The following is a 19,541-nucleotide window of genomic DNA, read 5'->3' on the forward strand; positions in this document are numbered from 1 at the left end:
GTGACTAACACATAAGCCACCTGGCAGTGTCCTGATCTGTCTATAAAGGAGCTTCCATTAACAAAGATAGTGAAATAGGGATCTGTGTGAGGCTGGTCTAGGAGACTAGGCCGGGGTAAGTGTAAGGCCCCCACAGATCTCCAGGCAGAAGTTGGAAGGGGTATCAGAGGAAGAAGGGATAGGGAGAAGGGTTGCAGAGACCTGTGAGGCAATTAAGGAAAGAAGATGGGAGTTGAAAGAGAATGTGAAGGCCAAGAAGAGGGGGGCCCCAAATTGCCTGAGGATACAGCAGCCAAATAAATATATCAGACAAATGGGTATGGTTATAAAAGAGTGTAAGAGGAATCATCCTGCAAGAATGCCAGGGAGTGGCAGGGTCTTAGGCAGAAAGGAGGGAGTCCCATCCACCCCTGTGACAGAAATTGGCAAGGGAACTGTGGTATTGAGTAAAAGGTCAAGATAGAAAGAAAAATTATCCTCCATGCCCACCAGGAACATGGTGGACTTATCTGCTACCTGGAGCATTACCATTGGCTTGGCAAGGGTGATGGGAGTCCTTGAGTCTGGGTGCCATCAGTCCTCTGCCAGGTTGAGGAGCTCAAAGGCTGGAAGAGTCTTAGATGCCTGTGCTGATGGAGCTGGACCTCTGTGGCATGGCATATAGGATGAGCCTGCATGGGGGCATTCCAACTTCCAGTGGCCAGGCTGCCGGCAGACAGGGTATGTCCTTGTTTGTAGCTGAGGATTAGGGCAGCATCAGGACCAACGGCCTTCCTGACCCCGTATTTGAAGCAGACCCCTGGTGGACTTGACTTTAGCTGGGCCCTGGTGGGATGGACCCTTGTGGACTTCCCCTGTTCCCTCTGAGGGGGTGCCAATGGCCTCAGAGCAGCTGCCAGGGCATGAACTTGGAGCACAGCCTTCTGTTGTAACTGAACCTGCTGAGAAGGGTCAGCTGTCTCCTTTCAGGTGTTAAAAATATTAAAAAGCCATTTCACCAATTTTTGTACAGAGGTTTAGGAAACATCTTCAGCCTTGTTGGAAGAAGTGGGTCAATGTGTAGTAGGCTTTCAAGTCTCAAATGCTAAATCTAGGTCTAATATGCTTTGGTCTCCTTCTGCTGCCTGCTGATCAAGATGTAGAACTCTCAGCTCATTATCCAGAATATTGCTTCCATGCTTCTCATGATGACAATAGACTAAACCTCTGAAATATAATTAAATGTTACAATTAAATGTTTTCCCTTCCAAGAATTCCTGTGGTCATGATGTCTCTTCACAGTAATAAAACCCCAGTTAATGGAGACATTGGTACTAGGGATTGGGCTATTGCTGTGATTTGTCTGACTGTGTTTTTGTTTGAAGGAATTTGAACCTTGGGATTTTGAGTTAGGGAAGCAATGGAATGCTTTAAGAGCTGCTTAATAGACCATCATAGTTAGAGCATGGAGGTCAGTGGTGATGAGGTGTGATTTGAACTGTGGGTGCCTGGATCAAGAGGTTTGAGAAGAGAAGAATGTTAGTATATTGCCAAGAAACTGGTTTTGTTATATTTTGGTGAAGAATGTGCATGATTTCTGCCCTTGTCCTAAGAGTCTGCCTGTGGCTAAAGTGAAAGGTTTTGGATTAATTTCTTTGGCAGAGGAAATCCCAAAACAGTCTAGATTGACTTTGTGGCGTGGTTACTAGTCTTCACTCTTATGATGATTTATAATGAAAAGGAGCATGGTGAACAATGAAAAATTAAAAATGTACAATTTGAAGAGAAAGGGGGCACCAGGAAGAAGAATGGGGCTATGTCCTATTTTCAGGGAGATAAACAGATTAAGAAATAGAATAAAGACAGTGGCAACTTCAGGGCATGATAACACTCAGCTAAGCTTCATAACCAAGGAAAAGTATAACTATCTAGTCTTCAACTTTATCAAAGACCTCAGAAGAATATAATATTATCTAAGTAAACAAGAGGAGCATTGTAAGCAACCTTCAAAAATTCAGAAAGACATAGACAGCTGACTATCTGGACAGTTACCCAAAGTTTTTCTGCAATGTTGGGGCATCCATTCTTTAGCCCATAGGCTTAGTCTCTCAATCATTTTGTGTGTGTGTGTGTGTGTGTGTGTGTGTGTGTGTGTGTGTGTGTGTGTGTGTTCTGTGAAATGTCTGGCAGTTTCTTCTTCAAAGCAGGAACCTGAAGGACCATCTCACCTTGTAAAGTTCAGTGATCGCCTTCCTATGGGTCTTGCATGCCCAGTTGATACAACATTTTGTCAAGCAGTCCAGGCAAGAACAGTTTCTTGCCCAAATGGCTATTTTTGCCAAGAAGAAGATAAACTCTATATGGAGTGTCTTCGATGCCCATCTTTCTCTTTGAAGTAAATCAGTGCTGCTGGGAACAGACATATCTCACTGTCCAGAAAGTCTAAGTTTTTAAAAGATTTTAAATGTCATGTTCTGTATGTCTTTGAAGTGTTTGAAGATTACCTAGTAATTGAATTATATCTGTGTATACCTAGAAAACTTAACATGACTATAAGTTTGACTATCATAGACTAATTATTAATCTGTATTTTAATTATCCATTACAATTTAAATGAGTTACATACATAAACATAATACCTTAAACAAGAGTAGAAATACATCTAAAGTATAACAAAATTAACTCTAAATTTGTATCAATAAACTAAAACCTATAGCAATGTAGAATATTTATCCTATATTTTTATATCATATCCCCCTTTATTCTTTTAGAAGGAGATTGACTATGACCAAAAACATTTTGTAACCAACAACCTAAACAAAGACAAATATCCATAATCCATTTTTGGGGAATGTGAGCATAGTTTTCTAGGCTACTTCCTGCTGATAGAGGGTACTGGTAATCTTATGGGGACACAAAGAAAATTTTAGAATTATGGTCAAGTCCTGACTGGAGTATTCTGTGAGGCTATATTCTCTGAGCCAGTGGCCTTGAAGTTGATTTTGGATGTTGGATGATCTGGGCCATGGTGTCATTGGAGACCTTTCAGAAGGTCTTGGCTGGTCAAATCATATTAGTCTGGAAGCAATCCACAGGTTCTCATCTTCTGTGGAAACAAAAGCAGAACATCTTTACAAAGCATCATATCCTTAGACATAAACTTTGAAGTCCAGATACCATTACAAATGTATATATTGGCTTAACTCAATAGCTTTTACAATCAAATGTCTTTCTACAGTTAAAAATCCCAGCTGGGCAGTGGCAGTGCATGCTTTTAATCCCAGCACTCAGGAGGCAGAGGCAGGCAGATCTCTGTGAGTTCGAGGCCAGCCTGGTCTGCAGAGTGAGTTCCAGGAAAGGCGCAAAGCTACACAGAGAAACCCTGTCTCGAAAAACCAAAAAAAAAAAAGAAAGAAAGAAAAAGAAAAAAAGAAAGAAAGAAAAGAAAAAAGAAAGCACCAAAAGTCCCAAAGACAATATAATCCAGACTCTCTGTGTGATTTTTATCTTTACATGGCTTATTTTTTATATTACCTTTACTTTCTTTTTAAAGACTTTATTTTTTAAAACTTTCTATTTCTTTATATAACTGTCTATATATTTTCTCTCTCTTTCAAGCCTATGTATATTTTTTATACAAATTGTAAACCATTTAGAGGTTTATTTTATCTGAATCTGCTTTATTGTGAATCTGTTGCTTTAAACTGCAGCATTATTAGGACTACAATAACAGCGTTGGCTGCTGGCTTTGCCCACCTCAGCTTTCCAGCATGGCAGGGGTAATTCACCACAAGTTCTGGGAGCCATGCTCTTCATTGACCCTGGGAGGCAGTAGGTCCATGCCTCCATCCAGCAGCATGTAGCCCAGAAACCTTTTTTTCAAATGGTACTAGCAAAAGCTAAATCCATCATGCAGTGTACTGTGTGGCTTGGAGATGCCTCTGTGTACTGCAGCAGGAATCTGCCATGCTGTGTTTCAGCCAACAAGCCTCGAACCCACCATACTGTAACTCAAGCCCTCTGGTCTCAACATCTCTGAATCACAGCTTTTTTGAGAGACACAATTAGAAAGCTGCTCTTGGCTCCATTTTAGAACCCTTTTTAAAAGCTTTTTCATGTTTTGGGTGGAAATTCTTGTCCCATGTCTGGGCGCCACAAGCATGTGACAGAGGTGTCCTTGAATGGAGTCCTAGAGAGGCTATCAAGGTGAAGCCTGGATTGCCTTGTAGATTTGGAGATGCAGAACTGTGGAATACCTGCCAAGGAGAGCTGCTAACAGGGAGTGGAACCAGCCCAAGAGAAAAATGTGTGTTGCAGTCAACACAGATGAAAGGAGTTGGCATTCTGAAGAGCACTTTGACATCATAGATGGAGATGCAGAGTTTGGACTTTGCCCAAATGGTGTCAATCTTGCTTAGTCCAGTGTTTCCTTTCTATGATACCCTTTCCTCCATTTGTAATGGTAGTGTATATCCTGTGCCACTGTATGTTGGAAGTATATGATCTTTTATATTTTGATTTGACAGGGGGCTACAGTTAAGAGAGCACATGAACCTTAGAAGAGATTTTGAACTGTGGACTTTTAAACAAGTTTGAGAGTGTTATAGACTGTGGGGACTTTTGAATGTGAACTGAATGCATTATGTTATGATTATAAGCCTGTGAGGGCCAAGGTATGGGATATGGTGGTTTGAATAGGAATGGCCCCCCATAGATTCATGTGTTTGAATGCTTGGCCCATAGGGACTGGCACTATTAGGGGTGTGGCCTTGTTGGAGTAGATGTAGATATGGTTGAGGAAATGAATGACTGTAAATGTGGGTTTTGAGATCTGTGTGTCTCCGTCTCCTGCTGCTGCTGCTGCTGCTTCTGCTTGTGGATCAAGACATACAACTCTCAGCTCCTTTTCCAGCACCATATCTGCCTGTATGCCATCATGGTTCTTGCTGTGATGATAATGGACTAAAGTTCTGAACTGTAAGCTAGTCCCAATTAAAGTTTTTATAAGAGTTGACCTTGTCATAGTGTCTCCTCATAGCAATAAAATCCTAACTAGGACCCTTGGGGACCTGGAATATCTGTAGTTGGATACCCCCTAGTAGTCACCTGAGCATGCACTCCTCCTCCTCCCTGAGATACCTGGTGTTCTGTGGTCTGGTCTCTGTGAACTCAGTAGGATATCCAGAAATGTGGAAATTCATGAGAGAATACTGTTCAGGCATGGATTTCAGCCAATAAAATGTCTTTACTAACCAGCCTGGAACTACACTGAAGGTTTGTGTTCCCAATGTAGCCCCATGCCTCTTTCAGGATGAGTTTTTATGCGCAAAAAAAATCACATTCTGAGTTGACATACTTCAGTTAACAAGAACAGATAGCCAGAAGCAGAACTATAGAACCTAAACAGCAAAGTTAGCTCATTTATAGATTTTGGCATAAATTTGGACTTTGATAGACTATGTTTTTGTTTTTAGTTTTGGCAGGTGGTGTTGTATATATGCTCAGTTTTACAGCCTGTATTATATTTCCATCATAAGTCAGTTGTGCTAAAGTCTGGGGTCCTTCTAAGGTCTGGAACATGTTACAGGACTGAGATGAAGGTGTATTCTTTAGTGTTTAAGTGAAGGGTTCTGTAAATATTACTTAGGCCTATTTGGTTTATAATGTCTGGTAGCTTCAGTATTTCTCTTTTTAGTTTTTGTCTATATTGCCTTCCATGAGTGAAAGTGTGGTATTGACATCTTCCACTATCAGTGTGTGAAGGTCAGTATTCAATTTAAGCTGTAGTAGTGTTTCTTTTTTCAAATGAGGGTGCCCTTGTGTTTGGAGAATTGATGTTAGGAATTGAGACATCATCATGGTGGACTTTTCCTTTGATGACTATATACTGTCATTCCCCATCTCTTTTGATTAATTTTGGTTTGAAGACACTAACAGACATTTTATATGCTTATGGGCATTTGGATGAGCAATAAAGCCACAGTAATGAGCTCCTGTGAGCTAAAGATCAAACCCAAGTGCTTCACAAATGGTAGGCAAATAATGTACTACTGAGTCAGTTTTTACACCAAATTTCCTTCAGTCAATCATGGTGGCGAACACCTGTAACACCAGCATTTGAAAAGCTGAAGCAGGAAGATCACCACTAGCTAGAGGTCAGATTAGAACACAGAATGAGACCTTGGTCCAAAAACACAAAACAATTTCCTTATTGTAGGACAAAGATCTCACCTGGGCACACTATGTGCAAATTCTACAGTATGTCCTTGAGAAATAAAGTGCAAAGTTTTTCTTGCCTCCAGTAGACCCAATGGTGATGACTGTTTCATGGTTAGACTTTCCATTGGCAAGTGTTAAAATATTTTAAAACTAATCTGTCACTTTCACTTTATTTTTGTCCTTCTCCTAGAAGTTGCCATATATCTCTGTATTATACATGAATTTAATAAGTATATTTTTTAATGGAGCATAAGAGCTCACACTTCTCATCCTAGTATTTTGGTGTCAGAGACAAAAAGTCTAATGCTAACCTGGTTCAATTAGTGATGCATAACTCAACTTATGAATTTGTATGATTAAGAGATAATTAATACAATGAAAATGAAATGCTTTTTTTTTTCCTTTGGTTTTTTTCGAGACGGAGGTTTCTCTGTGTAGCTTTGCACCTTTCCTGGAACTTGCTTTGGAGACCATGCTGGCCTCGAACTCACAGAGATCTGTCTGCCTCTGCCTCCCGAGTGCTGGGATTAAAGGCGTTCACCACCACCGCCCGGCATGAAATGCTTTTAGGTGATACTATTTCTCTATTTCTCCTACAACTCCCTTTAATCAGTTGGCACCTTTATGTGTCACTTAGAGAAACTTTTTTAGGTAGGATCTCAATGGGCTAAGACTGGCCTTGAACTCCAAATTCTCTTGTTTCCACATCCTTGTTAATGATGACAGATGTCAGGATTCCATATCTACCTGACAAAGACATTTCACTAAAAGCTAAATTTTAGTGAGACCTCTGTTCTGCAGGCTACAGTCCTTAGCCTAATACTCAATATTTTATTTTCAGAGCCATATATAATTATATAGGGATATAATGGAAATAATTTGACAAAGAAAGATTGTTCATTTAATTGTTAACTGTTGCTTGTGAAAAAATAAATTTCTAATTCCTTTAAATGCAGCCATTGCTGGGACATTTTAAAAGTGTTCTTCCTCCAAGATAAACATGTATATGTCTTCTGGTAATAACATTCAGAAGCCAAAACTACATTGTAGTTGTACTTGAACAGTTTAAATAGGCTGGAAAGTTTGCTCAGTGGTAAGTGTGCATATGAAGTTTGCTTAGGACCAATTTCAATTCCCACCCTCAGATTGCCAATTCTTTTGACTATGAATGAAATCAACATTTATTCCAGATTTGTGATCTTTCATAACTCCTTTTTGATATGAATCCTAAATGCTTTGTTCTTCTCTTTCCTGGGATATTCTTTTGTGACTCATTTTGTGTTCTTTTTTCTTGAGGCAGAGTCTCATAGCCCAGGCTGACCTCAAACTCCCTATGAACCCAAGAATGACCTTGAAAATCTGATCAGTTTACCTCCACCTCTTAAGTGCTGGAATGACAGGCACCCTTATCTGTCTTAGGGTTTCTATTGCTGTGAAGAGACACGATGACCATGGTAATTCTAATAAAGAAAAACACTTTTGGGGGATGGCTCACTTACAGTTCAAAGAGCCAGTCCATTATCATCATGCTCAGACATGGAAGTGTGCAGGCAGACATCGTACTGGAGAAGTAGATGAGAGTCCTATATCTTGCAGGGGACAGGAAATGATCTGGGACACCAGGTGGTATCTTGAGCATATATGAGACCTCAAAGCCCACCACCACAATGACACACCAAAAATGTGACACCTACTCCAACAAAGCCACCCCTCCTTATATTGCCACTTCCTTTGAGGGCCATTTTCTTTCAAACCACCACACTATCCTTGTCCTCTTTATGGAATAGGAATAGAACTGAGGGATTCATGCATGCTAGGCAAGTATGCTTCCAACTGAGCTACATCTTCAGGTCCTATAATCTTTTTCTTTTTAATAGAATTTTAAATATTTTGCTATGTATAAATGTTTTTCATGCTTATATGCCTATGTACAGATGGTATACCTGGTCTTATGGAGACCAGAAAAGTTTCAGATCTCCTAGACCTAGAAATATAGAGATAGGGGTGTTTTTGTGTAACAACCTGGGTACTGGAAACCAAACCCAAGTTCTTTAGAGGAGCATCAAGTGCTGGTAACCACTTTGCCTTTCCTATGGCCCTTTTGAACTTATTCTAATCTCATCCAAAAATCTCTAGTTCTTCAAACATTTATGTTTTAACTCAGCAGTCAGACCTTTTTTATTTTTGTAAATTATTGTTTTATGGTATATGTATGGGTGTTTGCCTGCATGTATGTCCATGTACCATGTATATGTCTGCAGTCTGAGAATGTCAGAAAAGGCATTAATTACTCTGGAACTAGAGTTACTGATCACTGAGTGTCCATTGGGTAGCATGTAATCAAACCTGGGTCCTCTGAAAAATCCAGCAGTTTTCTTTAACCACTGAACCATGTGTAATGTGCCAGAGATCTAAACAACAAATTAGGTCATGTTACTATACACATTATTTATTCTCAAAACCAAAGGCCTGACAAATCAAGTTCGTTGTAACATCAAGTCCTCCCAAGTCCATTGTTTTTCATGGTTCTCTGCTGATACTGCTTTAATCATGTTGCAGTGCTTTGGGTTGTCAAGCACATTATCACCTCAGGGCATTTGCACCTGTTTTTCCCTTTGACAATAATGGTCAAATCTCATGTATCCCTGTTTTCTTTGTGTCATTTAATGAGGTAACTCTGCTCTAACCACTTTAAAAACTGTAGCCCTGAAGCTGATAATCCTAGCACTTGGAAATGAAGGAAGGAAGGTTAAGTTCAGGACTATCTTGGTTAAACAAGGCATTCAATGTCACCTGGGGCTACAGGACACCTGTCTCGATAATAATAACCTACAGCCTTAGTGATGGGTCTAGAACTTGGGGGCCTCACCTCAGTGAGGAGACTATGAGACTTCCTTGCATGAAGCCATGAAATGAAGTCTGAGTTGCATTTTCAGGTAAGAATATATTGATATACCTAAGCTTTGAGACACCTGCAATGAAAGATTCATGTAGGATTTGGAAGTAGCCAAAGAGAGAGATGTATGAGGTGTTGCAGTGAGGAAGAACCAACTAAGCCCTGTGAAACTAAAACCCCAGGTGGCTGACATAGAGCTGCAGGATTTGGTGTTTGCCCTATAGGGTTTCATACTTGTCTTCTTCCAGTATTTTCTTAATTCACTGAAAGAGAAATGTGTATTTTGTGTCATTACATGTTGGGTATATATAAAATTTGTGTTTTGACATTACAAGATATCATAGTCCAGAGATTGAGTTGAGTGTCAGAAGAAACTTTAAACATTAGAACAATGTTGGGACAGTTAGAAAATATAGGGATCTTTGAAATTAGGCTAAATGAACTTTGCATCATGATTTGACTGTGAGCCTATCATGATCTGTCTCAAATATAGAGGATTGAATGAAAAAACTTCCAGATACTGTGCTGTATTTGAAAATTTGTCTTAGGTTTGTGGTCTTCATTGGTGACTTATGAAACCCTTAGGAGGAAGAGTCTTTTCAGGGGAAGGACTTTGAGTGTTTATACCATCACCACACTTCTTTGTATGGTTGATAATAAGCAGCCCCATTCCTTCTCATGTAACCACACCATCAACACCATTAGAGACTCCAATTCCTAAATAATGTAAAATAGAAACAATTGCTTTTCCTTGATAATTAATTTTTCTTGTCTGATAATTTTATGTTTATATTTTTCATTGACTTAATTGGGTATTTGTACATGTCAAGCAGGTGCTGAACTTTATCTACCTCATGACTTTTGAGTGTCATTTTTCAGACCAAGAATACTTGCATTCATGAAATTAGTAGTGATCTCCTTAATCACTGAATTACAGGTATCTACTGTTGTCCCTAACTTTGTGTATGCTTTTAAAGTTTTAAATTGTTTTCAAATGTGTAAATCTTTTGCATATATATATATATGTGTGTGTGTGTGTATACATACATACACACATATATGCATATGTATGTGTGTACACACACACACACACACACACACACACACACACGGGTGTTTATGGCTTGTCTTCCAATTGTTTACAGAAATCAGAAGAGAGCATTGGATTCTCTTGACCTGATGACAGGAATAGTTGAAAACCTCAATGGAACTGATCTAGGACCTCTTCTAAAGCAACAGGTGATCTTATGTTTTGAGCCATCTTTACATACTTCATCCCTTTGTTGATGTTGTTTGTTTTACTATTTTAGGATCAGCATTTTCTTTACTAATTTTTTGAAAACTTGTTGAACTGTCAGTCAGTAACTTCTTAAAAATACTTTCCTTCCTAGGAATTATTAGCCTCGTAGTTTAAAGGAATCATTGCAGTTTATGTTAGAAAAGTACAGAATTTGAGTGAATGTTAAATTCTATGGAGGAATTGTGAGTGAGCACTGAGTGCTTTCTATTTTTTGTTTGCTTGCTAGTTTTGTTTATTTGTTTCATATAGGGTCTCACTATGTACATTAGGCTGTCCCAGAAATATCTACATAGACCAGGCTATCATGGAAATCACAGCATTTCACCTGTCTCTGACTCCTGAGATTTGGGATTAAAGTTCTGCCCATATTGTCAATACTTTTTTGAAGTTAACAATTGTAATAAAATTTTGTGGATGTATTCTAAATAGTATTACTCTTTTCGCATGTCTCTCTGTATATATTACTAGGCATTTCTCCTGGAATGACATATTCTATTTGGTGAGCATGCAAATGGAAGGTGTCATTCTCCTTTTCTGTTTTCTTTTAAAATGAGGTAGTGGCTTCACTTTCTATTAATGACCCGTGTCATAGAGCTTATCCAGCACAAAGAATTATGTAAATATATTGTCAATGAAGTGTATCAGTCTCAATATTTCTATTATGTATGTATATATATATGCACATATATATGGGATATTTTAGGATACAATGCAATTCTTTATGAGGATATGCATGTGAACTTCACTTATGAAGAATGGGCTTTGTTAGACCCTTCCCAAAAGAGTCTCTACAAAGATGTGATGCTGGAAATCTACTGGAACCTCACATCTAAGGGTAAGGATGTAAGCTTTCCATCACTTTTTAATATAAGAAGACAAGACTTTTTGGAGATTGGTGCTCTTCTGTGGTTATGAACATGAAAGAGGGAGAATCTAGTGAGTAAATCAGGAATGGTTCTAAGATTCACGAAAGACAGTAAACTCAACCGTGCCCAATTTCCAGTAATACATTGCATACAGTTTCTGATACTGTATTTTAGGGTACAAATTGGAACACCACAATATTGAGGCACATTGTCAAAGTTCAGGAAGAAATGGAAGGTCATTTTTATGTGCAAGCTGATACATATGTACCTCTGAAGAAATATTAATGTACCCTGAACTTTTAATGAAAATCATCAGTGTACGTGAGCACAGCTTTGTGATGATAATTATATTCTCACAAATCCATGTACTCCAAGTGCAAATAGCTGAGCACTGTTTGCAAAGCATTCCTTTAAGGGCAAGACAAGGAAACAATGCCATAAAGGATTTCACAATTTTAAGCATAGCCCTATGAGTAGCATGTTATAGAACTGTCCATTCAATTCCTATCATGTTATTCATATATATATATATATGAATGATAAGGGGATTACTATATGCCCAAGACATTTTATAAGCAAATCTTTAAAACTAGAAGTAGTGTTCCTCATATACTTGAAGTGAGTGACTTACCATAGTTTAGTGAGAGGAGCACTTCATGAGAGACAATGAGGTTGTCATGGTGTAGAAACCTGAATCAATATCAACATCTGTATGAGGCACAAGATATTAGACTATGTGAATGCAAGGGTAAAACCTTTTTTTATTCTTACTTTACCAGGTACATCGTCTGTCACTCTGGATACAAGCCATGTGAGCATAAGGGGTATGGAAAAAAACATTGTACTTCTGTCTCTCTCAGAACAACTGGAAGATATGTAGTAGTCCCTACTATGAGAAGGCATGATGACTGTGACACAAATTTACAATGAATTGATTTTCCAACTTCAGTGGGAATACATCAATAAACTCACATTGGAGAAAACCCTTATGATTACAGGGAATATGGAAATATGTCTGTCTATACTGGATCACTTTGCACTCACAGTCTCAGAAAATGTTATGAATGCAATCATTGTGGCAAAGTTCTGAGTCCTTCCAGTTCTCTTTAAAGAAACAAAAAAAAACTCATATGGGAAGGGGAGTAAAAAATGTCAACCATGCACTAAGTGCTTTAGCCATTAAGGGTATCTTCAAACACACAAAGCAACCAATAATGAAGAGGATCTCTATGAATGTAGTCAACATGATAAACTCTAATCTGATTCCTCCTTAAGAGTGCACCAAAGAACTTACTTGGAATGAAAACTATGAATAATCAATGTTATAGATCGTTTGCTTGTCACATTCTTCATTAAATACATACAACTCATACTAGAAGAAAAAGGTATAAATATCAATGGGATATTTGCACATCCCAGTTATCTCCAAATACATAAAAGAAGACATTCTGGTGGAAAATGCTATGAATGTAATCAGTGTAGTAAAGTCTTTGCATGTTGCAGTAACTTTCAAAATCATGAAAAATTCACACTGTGAAAATCTCCATGAACCCAATAAATGATGTAAAGCCTTACAGTCCACATACATTTTTGCCACTGAGCTATCTCATTGGTGATTATGTAGGATTTGTAGAGTCACAGTTAAAACATTGTCTCCTTTACAAGTTATACTCCAAGAATATAGAAACGTATGATTCTTTGAATAGTAAAGCACATTTGCAAAGGAAAATAATATTTATGCTTCATCCATTATTTTTGAATCATGTTACTTCATTCTGATGACTAAACACTTGTTCTTAACATATTCTCACAAACACAAGTGAATGGCAGAAAATTTTATCAGTAGGTCAATATCATTGCTGCAAAGCCCGATGGCCAGATGATATTAAGTTCCAGGAAGGCCTTGGGTATATTTAGAGACCTTTTCTAAAATACAAAAAAAATAAAAATAAAAATAAAAAAAAAAGTAATGTGGAATAGGGTACATTTCCACAGGACCCAGGTTTAATACTCAGTACCCAGCTAGAAGCTCACAACTGAGCCAGGCGGTGGTTGCATGTGCCTTTAATCCCAGCACACAGGAGGCAGAGGCAGGTAGATCTCTGTGAGTTTGAGGCCAGCCTGGTCTACAGACTGAGTTCTAGGACAGGCTGCAAAGCTACACAAAGAAATCTTGTCTCAAAATATAAAGCAAAAACAAGCAAAACAAACAAATAAACAAACAAAAAGAAGCTCACAACTGTCTCTAAGTCCAGTTCTAGGGGATCCAATACCCTCATACAGACATACATGCAGGCAAAAGACCTGTTCATCTAAAATTTAAAAAAAATCACATTTTAATAGTATAAACCACATTCTAGAACTTTCCCTAGCATAATGTGAACTCATCTCTCCACAGCTAAATCATTAGTTGTGGTCATTCACATCAAGAGAATTGTACTAACAATTAAAATAATCGATGTGTAGAAACCATTTACAAAGGAATGGAAATTCACTCAATCCTTCATTGATCAGGTAGCAGGGACTTTTGTCACCTGCAAATGATGGAAGGCAGAAGGTGTAAGGGAATGTCTTCATTTTCTGAATTATAATGACATCTTTGGGAGCTGGAGAGTTGACTCAGTAGCATTGCTGCTGTTAGGCTGCAAGTGTGGTTCCTAGCACCCAAATTAGGTGGATCAGAAATACCTATAAATCCTGATCAAGCAGGTTGTATGCAATTTTATGCTTTCTTTGGGCACCAGGTATGTTAATGATATAAAGGCAGAGATATGTATATGTGTATGTGTACATATACATATGTATTTTTGTGTGTGGCAAAAAGATGAGAAAAGGAGACTCCATATTTTGAAAAGAGTTTTCTTCATGTATTTGTTATTTTTTTCTTAAAATAAAGTTACTTTTATTCATGTTTATTTTTGGAACACTGTCCTGGAATGAAGTCATGTGAAGATAATTTTTACTGTTTGTGTGTACACTTCAAGAAAATAAAACAAGACAATTGTGTGTAGCTAGAGTTTTCCTGCCTTGCCCACAGTCAGGACAAATCTTTGTCACCCACCAGTCCCATAGCTGCTTAGACCCAACCAAGTAAACACAGAGACTTATATTGCTTACAAACTGCATGGCTGTGGCAGGCCTCTTCCTAACTGTTCTTATAGCTTAAATTAATCCATTTCCACAAATGCCACACATTGCCACATGGCTTGTGGCTTACTGGCATCTTCACATGCTGATTGTCCTGGCAGAGGCTGGCAGTGACTCTTTCTGCCTTCCTGTTCTTTCTTTTCTCCTCTCTGTTAGTCCCGCCTATACTTCCTGCCTAGCCAATGGTTAATCAGTGTTTTATTTATTGACCAATCAGAGCAACACATTTGCCATACAGAACATCCCATAGCACTCTTTTTTTTTCAAAAACAAAGTAAAATTACATATAATTTGGGAATTTGGACGTAGCTTCTCTTAATACTTCCTGCTGGAGGGGGGCACTGCATCTTAAGGGGACTACAAAGAAAATTTTAGGATTATGAAATAGTCCATGAGGCTGTATTGTCTGAGCCAGTTTCCTTGAATCAGATCTGGATGTTGGATTATCTGGGCCATAGCGTCATCAGAGACCTTTCAGGGGGGATTTGGCTGGTAAAACCTGATGTATCTTAATCTGGAACAAATCCATAACCTCTTGCTTTCTGTGGAAACAAAAGCAGAGTCTCCTTTCCAAAGTAACACATCCTTATATGCAAATTTTGAAGTCAAGGTTTCTTTAAAATATACATATTGGTTTAACTCAACATCTTTTATGATCAAATGTTTTTCTGCAGTTAAAAATCCCAAAGACAACACAATCCAGATTCTCTGTATAATATTCATCTTTATGTGGCTTATTTTTTTATATTAATTTTACTGTCTCTTTAAAGACTTTATTTTTTAAACATATGTATTTGTTTATATAACTGTATATATCACCTTTTTGTCTCTTTCAAGCCTACGTATATTTCATTGGAGATCTCCCTCCTTATATGCACAGAGGAAAGATCTCTCTTTTTTTTAAGATTTATTTATTTATTATGTATACAGAAGAGGGCGCCAGATCTCATTACAGATGGTTGTGAGCCACCATGTGGTTTCTGGGAATTGAACTCAGGACCTTTGGAAGAGCAGTCAGTGCTCTTAACCTCTGAGCCATCTCTCCAGCCCAAGCCTACGTATATTTTACACACATTGTAAACTATTACATCTGAATCTGTCTTATTGTGAATCTATTGCTTTAAACTGCAGCATTTGTAAGACTGAAATGGTGCTATGGCTGCTGGCTCCACCCACCTCAGCTTCCCAACACGGGGGTGGTACATTTACTGCCATCTCTGGGAGCTATCATGGGTCTATGCTTTTATCCAAGCAGTGTGTAGCCCGGAAACCTCTTTTTTTTTTTTTTTGTTTTATACTAGCAAAGGCTAAATCCACCACACAGCTTAATGTGCCACTTGCAGAGGCCTCATTCCCACCATACTGCAGGTCGAGCACACACGCCTGGAACCCACAAGTAGCTCAAACCTGCAGCTGCTGCTCATTTGAGAGAGACAATTAGGAAGCTATTTTTAGCTCCATTTTAGAATCTTTTCTCAGGTTTTAGGTGGAAACTCTTGCCAACATGTTGGGTGCCATTTGTAGCTAGAGTTTTCCTGCCTTGCCCACAGTCAGGACAAATCTTTGTCACCCACCAGTCCCACAGCCGCTCAGACCCAACCAAGTAAACACAGAGATTTATATTGCTTACAAACTGTATGGCCATGGCAGGCCTTTTGCTAACTGTTCTTATAGCTTAAATTAATCCATTTCCACAAATGCCACACATTGCCACATGGCTTGTGGCTTACTGGCATCTTCACATGCTGATTGTCCTGGCAGAGGCTGGCAGTGACTCTTTCTGCCTTCCTGTTCTTTCTTTTCTCCTCTCTGTTAGTCCCGCCTATACTTCCTGCCTAGCCATGGGCCAATCAGTGTTTTATTTATTGACCAATCAGAGCAACACATTTGACATACAGAACATCCCACAGCAATTGTGACTTCAGTTTCTTCAAAACACAGAACTGTCATTGGAATATGTTTTTGTGTTCCTCCCAATACAGCAGTTAGGTGTGAGTTTCCTTCATGTTACTTGTACTCTATAATTGTGTTATTCAATTAAACTATGTTTTATATGTCTTTATGTTCAATGTGGATTGTTTTTGTCACTGTATACAGCTTGCACACATTAAAACTTTACTCAGATGACCTTTCTTAACCCTAAGACAATAAATTATCTCAGGCTTTGAATAAAGGGACTATTTATAAGACTGTAGTGTGCCTCATTTATCAGATCAATTCTTCCAGAGTTTCTAGAATGATTACAGGTGGTTCCTTAACAGGGACAAGTAATTGGCTACAAGATAAGAGAATGAGGACTCTCATAGAAGGAGGTGAGTGAGAATAATGGTGCAGAACCTGGAGAGCCTTTGACTTATGTTGAGCTGGTGCATCATTTTAAAAGTAAGGAGGAGCACCAGTATTAAAAGCACAACTATTACATTACCTGAAAATTGTTTATAAGCCCTGGTTTCCAGAAGAAGGCAGTTCAGATGAAGTGTGTGACAGAGTTCAAAGGGGAAATGAAAAGACATATTAACAAGGGAAAGATCCTTGTTTGATTTTGGGTCACTTGGTCATTAACTTGGACTATTGGTCCAATAATTAAGGAAGATATTAATCATGAAGAAGTGGTATTCATGGAATACTCCTGGAATGAACATAAACTTAATGACCAAATATTATATTTGATAAAAGAAGCAAAAAAGTTGAATTTCTTTATTCAGGCAAAATCAAAAGTAAAGCACCATTGACATAAATGAAGATGACAGCTCCCTCGGCTTCCTTATTGGAGCCTCCTTTATATACATATCTTCCATTTTCTGAAAAAGATCCTGAATCATGATTAGTAATTTACTAATCAGTCTAATCTTGAGTTCTCTCCATTTTGATGAGGACTAAGGAGATTCTGTGGGAAAGCTAACTTCATTTACCAATTCCTTTTTGGCCTCATAAATTGCAATTGTTATTTCCAGTGCAATTTCAGAAAAATCAAAAATTTTAACATCTAATCATGTACTAACCAATCTACTTAAAACTATGTAATGAAAAATGGCATTAAACTGTTTCCTTCACAGTTTAACACCCATATTAAGTTACCTCTCCCTCACTGTGTCATATCATGGTTAGAAGGGATCTCAATCACCTGACACTTTCAGAAAATATCACATTGGTGAACTATTATTGTGGCGTTATGTTGATTGGACCACATGAGCAGTAAGCAGCAACCCCTTTGAACTCATTGGTAACACATATGCCCATTAGAGGATGAGACATAAATCCAACCAAAATTCAAGGGTATTCTACCTCATTGAAATGCTTATGAGTTTAGTGATGTGGAACATGCAGAGATACTTCTTCTAAGATGGGCAAGTTATTGTACCATGCCCTTCCCACCATCAAGAAAGAAGCACAACATTTAGTGTGCCTGTTTGGATCCCAAAGGCAGCACTTGGGTGTATTATTCCAGCCCATAGACCAAGTGACTTGGAAAGCTGCAAGTTTTATGTGTCCTGGAAAAGGAGAAGGTCTTCAATGGGCCCAGGTTGCTATGCAGGCTTCTCTACCACTTGGACCATCAGATTTGATGGGATTCAATGTCTATGGCAGATAGGAATGATCTTAGGAGCCTTTGCTTGTATCCTATAGTTTTATCAAAGATGAAACCTTTGTGAACTTGGAGCAAGGCTCTAACACCATCTACAGACTATTCTTTCTTTCAGAGACAGCTATTTGCATACTCTTAGGCCTTAGTGGAACCTGAACATTTGACAATGGGCCACAATGTCACATGAAACTTGCCTATCATGAGCTGGGTGCTATCTGACTTATCAAGTCATAAATTAGAATGTTCACAGCAGGAATCTATTATCAAATGTAAGTGATATATTTTTGATTTGGCTAAGCATGTCCTTGAAGGCACAAGCAAGTTACATAAAGAAGTTGCCAATATACCTAAGGTTTCTACTCCCATTACAATTCCCTCTGTTTCCAAGTATTACTCAGGGAAGTGTATGGGGCCTGGCAGTATTAAGGCCAGAGTGTGAAACGAGAATGTTGGGGTGCATCTGTGGGCACAGAGACAGATTGGGCAGAGTGGGGTCAGATGCCGGGATCAGGAACAGATTCTAAATGTGGCTGGAGACTTGGATGGGGGATGAAGTTAGGGGAAAGTTGCAGAAGAATTTGGACAGGGTTGAATGGGGAATTTGTCACAGTGGGTGGATCCAGTGCTGGCAGTGGCAGGATGGGCAGGGCCACATCCAAGGAGGGTCCAGTAGTGTGTATGTCAGAGGCTGAGCCAGAGAAAGAAATGGGAACTACAAGTGCTGAGTTGGGTGGAACAAAGATAGCTGGGCTGGCTTAATAAGTTTGGCCAAATTTGTCATTGCCAGACCAAACCTGACATGCCAGAGCTTCACACAGGCAACATTGTGCCTTAACAACACCTTTGCCACACACAACCCCAAATCACCCATGAAGACTTCTCCAAACACACATGAAAGATAGCAGCCAAATTGACACATTCATTACACATGGCCTACAAATATAAATATACCAGTCCCTCTCAAATACATACCACAAGAATATACTCCCATATTGCTCAAAGTCAGGCTCAGCAAGATGGAGCAGCCAATAATGTGGCTTGCTGCCAACCCTACTGACTTAACTTTCCTTCCCACAAGGTGAAAGGAGAGAACCAATTCTTACCTGTCCTCTGACTGCAACCTGTGTTCTGTGTCATCTATGCACCTACCAGCAGATACACACAATAGAAAAAAAATGTGATAAAATAGCTTTACCAAGTATATAACTATAAAAACATGCACAGAGATACTCATCAATTTGGGCAGTGGTGGAAGCCTTGATCATACCTTGCTCCACCTGAGATGAAGCCAGTAAATGCTAGGACACATGTTCTGGGCACCCTGCCAGACCACATAACCCAGCTACAAAAGCATCTGGTATATCTGGGGTCCAGGTATGAGAGGACAAGTGAAAGGTCTTCCAGATGAGTGGCCTCAACCATTAGACTCTCACTACGGTATATTTCACAGTGAGCATGGGTATCTGCATGTCTGTCCACTCACAAGGTCACTGTCCATTCTGCAAGAAGAGATGGTTGAATCCCTTGGAGCTTTGGAAGTACGGATGT

General features: G+C 38.9%; 1 protein-coding gene across 2 annotated transcripts in view; it reads left to right on the forward strand.

The window, feature by feature from the left end:
* LOC102921033 (zinc finger protein 431) overlaps positions 1–12,243 on the forward strand; it is an 89,170-nt gene extending 76,927 nt beyond the window's left edge. Inside the window, exons 4-6 of one of the 2 annotated variants that reach the window (XR_013046944.1) lie at positions 10,240–10,333; positions 11,098–11,229; positions 12,040–12,243. Coding sequence is in view for 1 of the 2 variants with exons in the window: in XM_042269779.2 (XP_042125713.1) it covers positions 10,240–10,333; positions 12,040–12,075 (130 nt within the window). In the remaining variant the exon portion in view is untranslated. The remainder of the gene's footprint in view (positions 1–10,239; positions 10,334–11,097; positions 11,230–12,039) is intronic. The other variant, XM_042269779.2, reaches the window with a different exon arrangement.
* Positions 12,244–19,541: the final 7,298 nt, after the last annotated feature.

The sequence above is a fragment of the Peromyscus maniculatus genome, chromosome 22, assembly GCF_049852395.1.
Source record: "Peromyscus maniculatus bairdii isolate BWxNUB_F1_BW_parent chromosome 22, HU_Pman_BW_mat_3.1, whole genome shotgun sequence".
Lineage (NCBI taxonomy): Eukaryota > Metazoa > Chordata > Mammalia > Rodentia > Cricetidae > Peromyscus > Peromyscus maniculatus.